The sequence below is a fragment of the Osmia lignaria genome, chromosome 16 (genome assembly GCF_051020975.1).
Source record: "Osmia lignaria lignaria isolate PbOS001 chromosome 16, iyOsmLign1, whole genome shotgun sequence".
NCBI classification, from domain to species: domain Eukaryota; kingdom Metazoa; phylum Arthropoda; class Insecta; order Hymenoptera; family Megachilidae; genus Osmia; species Osmia lignaria.
Genome location: NC_135047.1, coordinates 1,357,137 through 1,370,644, shown reverse-complemented (window position 1 = coordinate 1,370,644; position 13,508 = coordinate 1,357,137). Strand labels below are relative to the sequence as shown.

The window sequence follows — 13,508 nt, the reverse complement described above, 5'->3', positions numbered from 1 at the left end:
ACTCAACTGCATGAAGTTACCTTTACTTTTATGTCTATCGTACATATGTGTAGATATGAATAAAATACAAGGTGAACATATTAATAGTTTCCTGGATTTTCATCAGCCGAATAAGCATCTGATTTTTCGTTCTACCGCTCGAATCAGCCGTGGCACATAGTGTCAAGGGATAGAAAGGGAAGAAGAAGAGAGAGGAGGAAAAGGCTGACGTGCCCTTGCGAGCACCTATCTAAAAGACGAAGAAAGAGAATCGAGGGTGAGCGCGTTAGTTGGAAAGAGAAAAGACAGAGAGACATCGCGATAGAAAGGGAGAGAAGGATGCAGGGTGGTTCTGTTCGGGGGTCGGTCGTTGCCATGGGGATGGTAGTAAGGCAGGGTAAGGGAAGGGAGGGTCGGTCGATGCAAACGCACCATAAAGTTTTATGGCTCTCCAGAACCGTACCTATCCGCCCTCGTCTGCCAGCTCTGGGTCGCCGAGTCTGTTCTTCGTTTCGGGAAATACGGCGAGCCTGACCCAACGGGAATTTTTCCTCGCTCCAAAAATTCTCATCTATTCCGACGAACAAGAGACGAACAGAGATAAAAAAAAAAGGAGAACATCCTTGTGTCTATCTTTATTTCCGGGACACGACGATTCGCTCTCAGAAGGAATAAATTTTAATGGATACACGATTTAATTGTTCTCTTTGAAAATAAGGGAATGTTGGCTTGACGGTGGAAGATACGGTGTAGAGTATGGAAAGCATTATAACAATGAAAATATTGAATAAATCGGAATCTCCAACTACTGTTTCGTATATAGTAGACGATTTTTCGTGTGAAAGAGGAAGGTGGCAAAAGGGTTAACGATGAACTCGACTATTGTTCGAGGTGAAACGAGAGATCGAGACGTAGCGGCGACATGAAAAGAACGTTTAATGTTAATTATCCGCGATTCATCGACGTAGACGCGGAGCGTTTTAATTGAGCGGAGAGATTCACGGACGTCCGAGTCGCGTTGTTAACGAGCGAAATCGATTCTCGCTCGATAATTCCGTGTCGCCGAGTTCGATGCGGCTCGATTCTATTCGATTCGATTCGACTCGATTCGATTCGCGGGATATACGGGGGGTGGCTCTGTTAATGGAAAAAAGCGAGGGGAACGCGAACGACGGACGATAGGAAGAGATTTTTAGGAACGAACTTACTAACGAACGAGTCTCCGCCTCGTTACTTTTCGCCTCGCAATTATTTCACCGTGCTTCGACTTTCAAAGCTGTTTATACATTATACATCGATCGTCTAACCCTCGAAATATAGTCTGTTCGTGCTTCTCATTGTTGGACGATTAAACATTTCCCTGCTCGTTATTTGTTTCCGTTTATCATTTTACGATACCATTATGATATTTTCTTTATTTCTGTATTTTTCTCATATTTATACTATTACACGCCGTACCACAAAGAGTTAAGTGTAAACACGAATCCATATTTTAGTCTAAGCCGGGTCTATTAAGCTCGTAGTTGGTTCCAACTTGCGAACACATAGACAGGTCTTATGGTATTTACATTTCGTCTTCTCGAAGGTGTTCCGGAGGGAGCCGGGTACAATTCACGCGTTATCAGTATCTCTTGTACGACGATTTGTACGGAGGATTCTGTTCCTCCGGAAAGCAAACGGACCGACTGCACTCCTCCAGTTTTATTACCCATGGTAATCCAGGCTGTTCGTCATCGACTACGCCCGATATCGTATCTACGGACAGGGTGTATTCGAACGCTTCCAAACCATAAAGAGAATTTATCTGGTCTTCTTTACGAGGTGTCATAAAAAATGCAAGATCGTTTCGGTGCTTCCAATACTCGATATCCGTCGATAGGAAGACCCGTAACAGTTGGTTGTTGTTCGAAACGTTTAGAACGGATGACGGGATACTGGAAATATTTAATTTGAACGGTTCGACAGTGACATATTTATTTGACGGGATAACTTTAGATGTTCGCTCGAACGTTCCACCTGTCGGTGAAATAAACCGTTTAACTTGGACTCGTTCCTTGGAAGACAAAAAAGAAGCAACAACAGTCTTCGAACCGTTCTTGAATTATCTAATTTCGGGAGAAACAGCGGAGGAGGAAGCGAGGTGAGAGAGGGCAAGGGGCGCGAGTGTATTGCGAACGTGCCCCGAGTGCCAATCCTCGAAACCACCCCAGAAGGAATACAAAAACCATGCGACGAGAGAGGCGACGCTAGTTTCCAAGGGGAGCATCGACGAAAAGACAGGGAGGTAGACGCACGGGGTAATTATTTTCGAACCGTCAAACCTGCTCGAGATGAGGGTGATGTCAGCCGTCATCTGAAAGTCAAGGGTTACCTAGGCGAGCAATACTTAAAGCTTATTAGCGGATTTCGTCCCGGAAAAATAAATATACAAGTAACTTTAGTCTACCCCTATTTGTAGATTTTATTATCTACGTTGGATGACCAATGTGTTCATTGAGATGTGTTTCGTGGAGGCGTTAGCTGCACGGTGTAACCGAGGAAAGCTCAGAATGGCGTTTTGAAGGCCATTAATTTCGCCGGTGCGACGAATCCATCGATGGATGCAGATCACTCGCTGATGGATGCATCTCGATCCTTGGGAATTAACGGGCACACAGATACAGCCTCTGCTATCATTACGAGACGTATTTCCTCTCTCTCTCCCTGTGGCCCTACAACCGTTACTCGACTGTGGCGAAAGGGAGTGATCGCGAACGATCCATTTGCGTTCAGATCGCTTGAAAATGCAGCCGTTCCTTATCGGCTGTCGCGTTTAATGCGTCGTCGATGTTACCGCTTTTTTTCTCCTGCCGTGGAAAAACTCTTGGGGACGGCAGAAAAATCACGTGACTGCACAACGTTCTTTTTTTAATATCTGTCCGGTGTCTTCTTAAAACTCGTCTATTCCGATACGAAAGATGAAAAGAGATTCCGTCGCGATGCAACAGCATCCGTGCGAGATAAAAACAAGGCGAAACGAAAGAAGGAAAACGAAGACATCGATAATAGCGGTGTCCTCTGAACTCGAGTTTCGATTTTAAATTGGACGCGTCGCCTTGACGAATGATTTACGCTCGCGCTGTCGAGACGAGTCGAGGCGAGGCGGTTCGACACCCCTTTTTCCCGAGCGGATCCCGACAGGAACGCGATGCCAGATCGTCGAACAAAAGCGACCATTGTCGCGACTGAAAATCAGAAACGGCGAGATCACTTCCGTCCCCAGCCCGTGCTCGAGTTCGAGGGTCGAACGCCCGCTAGCGAGCTAGCGGGCTCGCGTGAAATTGAGCCAAACAATGCGCGCGTTGCGACGATCGATGTTTCGCGTAGCCGGCTCTCACGTTAGACGCGTGTAACCTTTCGAGTATACTCCTCTACACATCCTCCGGGCAACGATTCCATTTTTTCCTGTTTTCCTTTTTTCCCTTTTCCCAACAAAAATTAACCCTTTACGCTTCTTATGTCACATACACGTATGTAACGATACGCGAGAAGTCAGCGACAGGTGAAAGAATGATCCTATGGTATGAAATAGAATCGTCTGTTGCCAGGTACTAACGAAAGAAAAAGACAGAGCGGATATTATTTTTCGAGCAATCTGGCTAGCCTTTTGATCGATTCCGAAAAGGTCAGGGAGGCGTTAACAGCGATCGGCTATTCTCAAACGAAATCCCACCGCGGCTGGCGTATATTGCAATTACAACGAGCATCTCTTCTCACGGGAATCGGAAGGGATAAACAAAACGGGGGTAGAGATGATAGAAAAATCCAGACGACGTGAAGCGTCGCGTCGCATCGCGTCGCGCCGTTGCAAGAGCATCGATTCGAGCGTGCTCTTGCCAGTTCGTTCCTCCGAGCGAGTGTCGCGTTGGCGGCGGATAAAATTGTTGAAAATAGTGTCGCGTATCTGCCAGTCGACGCACAAATACACCCACCACGCTGATACGCGGCTTCATCGAACGATTTTTTATCCGTGTTAAATTTTTTCTATTTAGTTCGTTCAAACTTCTCGCTGGATCTTACGCGCCGTGCGTAACTTTTGATCGTTTCCATTGAAGCAACGAGATCGCTGGCCAATTTGAAAGGACTGATAAAGCGTACACCTGTATACAGTTTGTTTTATTGATTTACACGCGCTCAAATGTACCGGCAACGTTTACTTGGCAAATAACATGGCTCGATGCTTCATCGTGGCGAGTTGAGATTCTCTCGAAAACCCGCTGCCGTGTTTGCCTTACAATTACCAGCTTGCAGCATAGAAATAGCTTCAATCTTTTGAACAATAGATTTTTAATTAAAGTCCACTCGCAAACGTATTGTGAGAGTCACTTCAGTATAGGACTAGTATCAGCGTTCGTTTGATTTTTAGTGACACAACTCGTCATACAAAGCTCTCGAATTGCTTTTCAGTTCAAAGTCACTCGAGAGTATCTGGAAGGTCGAAAATGATTTGGTAAATTCGGTTGGAAACGCGTCGTGTGGCTAAATTTTGTTGCATCGAACGTTGAAAGCGCAACACTCGAAATAAATAGAGGAGAGTTTGATTCGTTGTCTCGCGATTTCCCCGACGCTTTCGAAACGTTCCCGGTCGACTTGTTTCGCGCGACTTTTGTCTCGCGCACGCCAGCCAACCCCTGTCTGTCAAATTACCGTCATCGAGGCAAACAATCGGGGCCAAGTGTGCACGGTAAGGCGTTTTAACCGGGGGAGCCCCGGAGTAATCATTCCTCGTGCCAAATGAACGCGACTAATAGCACAGCGAAAAGAGAGTTGTGCATGAAAATAAAAAAAAATAAAAAGAGAAGGAGCGCTGGACCAAAAGCAGGAGCTGACGATAGGGAGACGGATGCGACGTGTGGGTGGGTCTGGGAGAAACAGAAGAAAAAGAAAGCTGGTGGAAGAAAAGAAAGAAGGACAGATACACGGAGAAGAAAGAAAAAAGAAAAAGCGCGAGGGAAATGAGAGAACCACCCTATAAACGAGAATCAGACCGATGAACACGCAAGATCCCGGCCTTCCCATTAATTACGCTCCTTACTAATTAACCTTGCGCGTTTTTCCCTAATTAGTTGTGCAACTCGCAAGGAGAAAAGCTGCTACGTACAAGCAATTTAAGCGTCGGTTGGCTCGCGTCACGACGGAGAAAGAGACACCTGTTCATCCGTCGAATATATACGAAAACGACGAGCCGTCTCTTGCAAAAAAAAAAAAAAAGCACGACGAAACGTTGCGTAGCTCGTTCGAAGCTCGATGCCATACACATCCACAGAGGAGCAGAAAAAAAGAGAGAGAAAGAAAATTAACGGCTTCCACTCGGGAAAACCACCTGCAAAATCGACGCGCGACCGTTTTATTTCCTTGCTCGAGGCTCGGCCGTTCAATGTAAACGGCGCGGAGGGAACCGTCGCGAATACCGTCAAACCGGATTTTCCACGGTTGGAAATGGACAGCCACGTTGAAAACCGGATGGGGAAATGCCGAGCACGTGGAATTGGTTATTTCACGGGACACGGCGAAATATATTTTTCATATTACGCTGACGTCGGCCAACGGCCTCGATTCCCCTGGGGGACGGAGGACGTTTTATCCGCATGCTTTTTTTATATCATGCACACATTTTTCTTTTTTTATCTTTTAACATACGCGATCACTAAAATTCACGAGCCATAAACTTACAGTATTTGTATCGATGTACAAAAAGTCTGAGCAAGCTCTAATTAAAAAGAAAAGAAGTGCCCGCGTGCAACAACCTGGTTGCAAGGGACAGTGTTCGGTTAGCAAGGTATAGAAAACGTTGAGAAAAGCTACATGAAACACTAAAACAGGCTGAAAGTATGAATTGAACGAAGGCAGTATGCATTTTACTCGGTTTTTCTACGGTGACCCTAGAGTAGCCCAAGAGGCAGGCACGACACGGGCGCGAAGCATTGCACACGCTCACGCGATTCATTCGGCACAATGCACAGGCACAGCTAGCGAGATACACCTCGAGCTCGAGGGACGAGGAAAGAAAAAAATGGAAGGATCGAAGGGTAGAGTGGGACAGGGAGAAGCAAGAGTTTCTCGTGGCACTCGTTTCGCGATGAGTATTCGTGGTAGTGTTTTTAAAAAATGCAGCCGCCCAGGGCTGCACGTTCAACGATTAGCTTACCCCCGCCCTCTTCTCCTTTTCCCTCTACTTCTCCACCTTCCCTTACTCTTCCTTTTTCTACCCTCCTCCTTCTACCTTTTTTCTTCTTCCCTCGCCTCCTTTTCGCTCACTCTCACACTCTTACTCTCTCTCTCTTTGGTGACGGGCCAACAACGTCAACGTCGACGACGACGACGACGACGGCGACGTGCAGCCCGCACGGAGGCGAGACAATGAAAATGCAAGCAAACCCTCCCTGAATTGAGTTCTCCACCTGCGCGCGACCGACCGGGAGAGCAAGAGTAAAAAAGAGAGGTCCGGGACAAGGAAAAAACGAGAGAGAATCCCTATGGTTGGCTTGCCTCGAGATCTCGTGGATTTCCTACCTTTAAAGGGGATATAATTTCAAGCTACACCGTGTCGCGGTGTTTTTCTTTCCTTCTTTCTTCGTTTTCTTTTTCCCCGCCACCGGCGGAATATTGCGAATAGAGACGGCTGAGATAAACATTTGCTCAGGAAAGGGGTGAAAGTTATTAGCGAACGAGCACAACGTGGGGCACGATTGTTAAAGTTTTAAAGTTTCGGTAGAGTAGAGATGATTATCGATCAATTACAATTCCTACGATCTAATTGAAACGATAAAATTTGATAAACATCGATTTTGATTCATCGTGCTGGCCCCTCGTTCGCTCGATTCACCCCCTTTCTCCTTCGAACCCATCGGCCGTTGAACGTAGCTCGCGCGTTATGATTTATCGTCCAGGTGTCATTAATATGCCGACGAATCTGGATCACGGCACACCCCTGACGCGAAGCGGTAAATTCATCGTGGTATTTAGTGGAGGGAGTCTGCACGCGCGTTCTTCCCGTCAATACGGACCCACTGAAAAACAGGCATTGTTGTGGGGTACAATGCAGGAAGCCTAATTGCCATTTGGCCTCGCATTATGCGGTCGACCGACCGACTGGCCCGTACGTTTCAAAAGCGAAGTAAGAATGCGGATACGCGCCGAGGCCTTCTTTATCATCTTCTTTATCGTGCAATCAACAGTTTTTCCATACCGTAAACATACAAATTAGTCGAGTTCATTAAAGTTGCTGAACGTGACAGAGGGAATTCTATTAGATCGTTGCATATGTCATCAAATCCTGTTAGACGTTGCAATTTCGAAATTGGCGAGACGCGGCCGCGTGTGTTGTCCCGCGGCGAGGGAAAGTTCATTAACTTCCGAGAGAGAAACAATCGCAGCTGGTACGATTGAAACTCATCAAGCGGCCAATTAAAATGTCGCAATTAACGCGAAGAATGATGGTGGATGAACGTGTGGAACGGTGAACTCTCAAAGCGACCGATTAACCGGCGACAGAGATAAAGCTTATATCGCGGGGCGAGAATCGTTCGCGGTCTGGCAAGAGCCCGATGAGACGGACGACCGAGAGCAACGGTGGCTCATCGAAAAAAGTGGCGTTTTCACGTCGGAGGAAATGAGATTCCGGGCGGAACGATGGCTTATTGTGGAGGCAGGTATAATGCGAGCGGTCTAATTGCCGGCCGGGAACGACGTTACGCCGGTGAAGATGGTAAACGAGGAGCGACGAGATGGTGAACCTTTCCCGCGGTCGTTAGTCGCCGTCGTAGACCCATTACAAGTTAAAGAGACAGAGGCACGAGATTTTTCACGCTGGCTTCAGACACTTTTCGATCCCATTATCCACTCGTCTACTCGAATCGCGTTAACACTTTCGCTCCTCGAGCCTTCAATTTCGCGAATCATTGGACGCTCGAGTGAAGAGATTAATCAGCTGGCCTGTTTTTCATCGTTCAACGACATCTGCGCGAAAATATAGCGGGATCTCCCTCTTTATCTACCTATAGAGCATAGAGCAAGCCTGAATGAACGATGCCCACGGGCAAACTGGTGGGCACAGCATGATAGCAGTGACATCTGAAGCTATTAACCTTTGGAGAGCAAAGCAGACTCTTTGCTGAGCCAACATATGATTTAGATAAGTTAAATAGATATACGTTTCCATCAAATATTTCCTCTCTCCATATATTTTCTTCTTCCCCACACACTGCGCATTTTCCAAATGCTACATATATTTTATTTATTTATGCGTACCATATTGTTTATATGGAATAATATAAACGCAGAAAGTTCCATATTGTTCTCTCGTTAATTGTGTATTGTTCATTGTATGAGAATGAAAAGCTGCGTTACATATTAGATTTGTGTACAGCATGCATTCGGTTTTCTAATATATAAACAATGGCTTTTCTAGACCGTAGCCAAACATTTTTTATATGAAAAGGGTTAATGTTGCTTAAAAACATTTGATTCTACGTACGCGTCGTATAAATCAAATAGGATCTCGTGTAAAGTCGACGATATACGTTGGCAAGAATTCAAGCCCCACTAGTAAGTCCGTCGTTCGTCCCTCTGCCGTTCTCAACCCCCTTTTCCGTTCTCGTAGCTCGGGGCTGAACAACTTCCTATCCATTGTCGCGTATCGTAGCAGCAGCAACGGCAGCAGCAGCACCAACAGCAGCGGTAGTAGCAAGCTCTTCCTCGCTCGCGAAGCGAGATGTTATTTTTTTATTTGGACAAAGGATCCTCCTCTGCGTGTTATTACCCCCCGTTCGCCTCCGTACCCTCGTAGGCCGGTCTGTGGCCGCGAGCCGAGGGGTTGGAAATTAAAAGAGGGAAAGGGATGGTTTTCACGGCGAGGTACGCGCGGAATATTCACGGCGCGGCGGGCCAGCTCGTCATCGCCAGGCGTGTTCGAGAGATCACTCGTCAGACGCTCGACCTTTCGAGGGTTGAAAACACGGGGTTCGCGCCCCGACGTCGCGCTTTTCGATATCGCGAAATTCTTTCGGAATCCGTCCGTTCAATTGCGTATTTTCTGTTCTGGAAAATGCAAATGGGAAATAAATATTTATAAGTGTATCCTTTCCCTCGAATTATTACTAATTTAAATTAAACGAATAAGGGCATTTTCCTGAATAACAATGAATAATAGTAGGTAGAAAGTAAATAATCGCGAAAATCCGTGGAAACTGGAAAACATATTTTCCCTGTTCTGTAAAAACATGTCTGCTAGAATTTCGGAAATACGCGTGGACGTTCCATTTAATGGGATTAAAATGCACCTGGATACGCTATGCACAGAGAGATTTCGGGAATTAAAGCGTGTCTAAAGGATTAACTGAAACGAATGCGCTTCCAAAACACACAAGATGTCCCGACCAACTTTATCGCTCGGAATTGTTAAAATTTCAACGAAACAGCTTGAAAACCCACTCTCTAATATCGTCGTCACCGTCGTCGTCAGAGCGGAAATATTCACGGAACCGTTTTATTCGCAAATGCGTGGCAACAGCATACCACACATATTCTAAATATTCGCCAAATTTTCCATATTAAATTCCATTTAATTAGTCAGTGAACTCATATGTGTGATGTCATAATTGAAACTAAAATCAAACTCGTAGAATCGCATGCGTTGAAACCGCCCCATCGATATTCAACGCGCAAGGATCGATACCTCGTGAGTTTCCAGACGCGATTTAATTAATCAAACGAGAAACAGAAGTAAACGTTAGACAAGTTATAGGCATTTTATCCGTGGGAAGTGGTTTTCCCGGTTGGAGAGTGCATCGGAGGAATCGGAAATATGAAAAGGGTCGTTCAGTTCGACGGAATTACGCGACGATGAGAAAGACGGCGACTAGACGAAAATTCATTGGACGCGAAAGAGGCAGGAAAACGTCTCCCGTCGTAGATGGCGGGCCCGAAGAAAACGTTCCATCGTCATTATCATTATTATATTTATCGCAATTATCAAAAGGAATCGAGCCAGGCGACGGGTATTAAGCACGCGCTAAATGTACTCGTGGCTCGGTGCACTTCACCGGGTTGGCAGCAGCGTGTAATAATAATTACGAAACGATACATGATAACGAGGTGCTGGGCCGCTAACGACGCCCTGACGTTGTTTCTCTCTCTCTCTTTTTTTCCCACCACCCTTATACACCCTGCACAACCCCCGTGCAACAGCGACCAACGTTTCAACACTATTTCTCTCTTCTTCGTCCGTCCTCGACGTTTCCCCGATTTAATAATATGTACTTTCATTATTTTCCTTGTATTTCTTTTTTTTTTTTTTTTGCAAATTTCTTCATTATTCATTCGATCCGCGCCTCCTCACCCCATCCTGGCTGGCGCGTACATTTATTTCGTCCCTTTAATTCGTTCCCCTTCGTCCTGCCAGCGGAAAGCACCCATTTTGTTGCGTTTTACAAATAGAAAACGGAGGAAAAAAGTGGTACCAACTCGCGGGTAACATTATACATTTTTCACTCCTCTTCCTCTTCGTTTTCCGTTCTGTTTCTTTTCGTCTTACTCTCACTCTCGGTCCCGCTCGACTCGTCTCGACGTCGAGATCGTCGTCATCGTCGTCGTGGAATTTACGTTCTCGTAGCCAGAAACCCTTCAACGTTTTCGAATCATTAAAACGAACGGGCTGCGCGGAGACCACCAGTCATCGACGGACGCCATATTGGGCAGCACGGTTCAACAGCAAATTATCTTGCTTAATTAATGTCGCGTTGGGGAATAATTGGGGTGGGGCATGGAAGGGGTGGCGCAGCGAATACGTCGAAACAACTCGTGAAATTCACCGTTGAATTTTTATTTTCCTATTAACCTATCGACCCTTTGTTTGCCTGCTAACATTATTTATTTAAAAAAAAAAATAAAACGTTTTCTGCATAATTTTCATCTCGTACCCCTTCTGTTTTCAATAGCATCACCCTACTCTCGATTCCCTTCTCGTTCGTTCCCCGTTCAGTTTCGTTTGTCTCGTATAATTTTTGCGCAGCGAACGTTTGATCTGCGCTTTTGCGGAGAAAGGGCGATTAAAAAGTGCCGTGAGAATAACGTAGCCACGGTGAGATCTATCCTGGCGTCGCTTCGACTCCCTCGGGCGACGCTCTCGCAGAAACTGTCCTCTCGTAGCCGCGAGCTCCACGCACTTTGTCGATTAAGCAACGCGAGCGTGAACGCAGGATTATATCGGTTTGTCGGTTTCGACGCCGGTCGCCGACGAGCACCCGGGACCGCTCCCGACCTCTCTTCACGGCTACGCGATAATCTCTCGATGGTCTCATTCGTCGAGGGCGTTATTAATTAAATGCTGGTGTACGCGCTCGTTAAAAAAACTCACCGTGTGTCGCGCGATAAAACGCGTCAACTAGACGATTGAACTTTTTTATCCGATAACGATTTACTAAAGTAATCGCGTATCCCGTTAACAGATCATTAAGGATATTCGGAACTTTTAACGCTAATTAATTGGTAGTTTAAGCGTAATTATTCTGTCGCGTGCGTGTAGTTTGCAATATTGTAAAAAATTTTATTATCTACGTCGCTTCGCCATTCAATCCGAAAACCAATTTCGTTATGAAACTTTTAATTCGCTAAGTAAAATGATAAAATTGTGACTTACATTGAATGTCGATTTTGGTAGGCGAACTCTCGATGGAGTATCCAGTTTCCTCGTGAGTGGCTACACAAGCAAAGTTTCCACTGTCGAGGATACGGTTGACCCTAGTGATACGAAGGTCTCCGCCCTGCTGGTGTCGCCGTGGACTCGGTGCAAGCGGTTGGCCGTCGATTTTCCACGAGTACTTGACCTGGGAACTCGGCTGCGCCTCGCATCTCAGACGAACTGGAGATCCCTCGACGACCGTATGCTCTCCAGGGCTCACCGAGAAAAAAAGGTCACCATCCTGGCCGAACACCGCTGCCACTGTGCAAACAAATCGATCAAACGTTAGACGATACAATGAAACCACGTTTTATGTTAGAATATATATTACGCTCAGTGTAAATCCGGACTGTTTGATATCAAATTACAGGAGACAGAGATCCGACGACACAAAGGGTTGTCATCGCATCGATTTTATCTCGAAATTTCCAGTCCAACACCCCTGATTTTATTACACATTACGTGAAACGAGACGGCTGTCAGCGGTTCGTGATTAAAAATCCACTAATTATTAGGGGTTTGATACAATCAAGCGATAAACAGCGTCGAGGGAGAGCGGTTTAAAATGTGTCCTAACAGGATCGAAGGCCTCATTAAGCCGATTGATAATTAGCAGGAAACAATAGTATTGTTACCGAGGTCCTTTGATTTCCGTGGATATAAAAATCTTCCTTTGACACGATGTTCCTTGTTTCGCGATGCACCGTTTAATACAATTTTTTTTTTACCGTTTCACTCGCGATTTTACATCGATTCGCGATAGCTCTTCCCCACAGTTTTCCAGGTACAAACGTAGATGTATCTCCCTGGAGTAATTCCGCACAATTTACCGATTGCCGTGAATATCGACGATTCGTCGAGGAAGTAAAAAAAAGGAAAAAAAAAAATGCGAAAAAAAGAAAAGCAAAGGGAAGCGAGAATCCGCGAATGATATTCGTGAAATGTACGGCAGGTGTTTTCCATGGAGAATCGCGTTCACGTTTCTGTACTTCCATTTCGTTTAGGTATAGCGATCGTAAATTTGATCGAAAACAGCGTTTATCTTGGCAAGGTGCGCTTATTAACGTAATCCTTTGACGGAACAGAGATTAGAACGTATACAATAACCATTCCGTTGCAAGCACCGTATATATACGTCCTCGTATTCAGAATACACTGAATTAATGTTCAGCCACAATTATTTCCCTTTAGAAAATGGAAGTAACTAACGGATGAATTATTTATCAAGAATGTCACCTGAAACCGTCGAGGCAGGTAACGCGTTAATTGATTAATCCGCTTCGCTCACAGTACCCCTTTACGAGTGAATACCTTCGCAGTTGGAAACAAAGGCAGACACGCGCAACACGAATCAACGGAGAATTCAGAAACGCTTTAAGTTACATTCCGTCGAGATAAAGCGAGCAGTCTGGCTATTTTGTAATCGCCCGTTCGCGATTCGCAGCGGCACGTATGCGGAAAAGCTCACGTACCCGCGACTTTGTCGAACAAACGCCGGGAACGAGCTGCAAATAGTCGTCTGTGCAAATTAAACGAACCACATTGTACGAGCATGCTCGACGCGCGCGGCCAGAGAAGAACGTACAGATACACAGAGAAAGAGGGAGGGAAAAAAAGGCTGCAACAAGAATCATCTGCCTGAGCATATTTTTTTCGGTCCGCGACTCGCAAAAAAGAGCGAGTGAAACGCGCGACGCGAAAATCGACTCGCGATTCGAAACCGTACAACCACCGCCACCGATTTTGCAAACACCATTGTGCTTGGATTAACTCTTTCACCGTCAGTGTCAAATGTACGGGATGTTCCAGT

At 45.8% G+C, this 13,508-nt stretch overlaps 1 protein-coding gene across 1 annotated transcript in view; it reads right to left on the bottom strand.

Moving 5' to 3' along the window:
- Positions 1-13,508, bottom strand: part of LOC117601004 (tyrosine-protein kinase-like otk) — a 35,282-nt gene that overhangs the window by 15,447 nt on the left and 6,327 nt on the right. Inside the window, exon 2 of the mRNA XM_034317191.2 lies at positions 11,657-11,959. Coding sequence (XP_034173082.1) covers positions 11,657-11,959 — 303 coding nt within the window. The remainder of the gene's footprint in view (positions 1-11,656; positions 11,960-13,508) is intronic.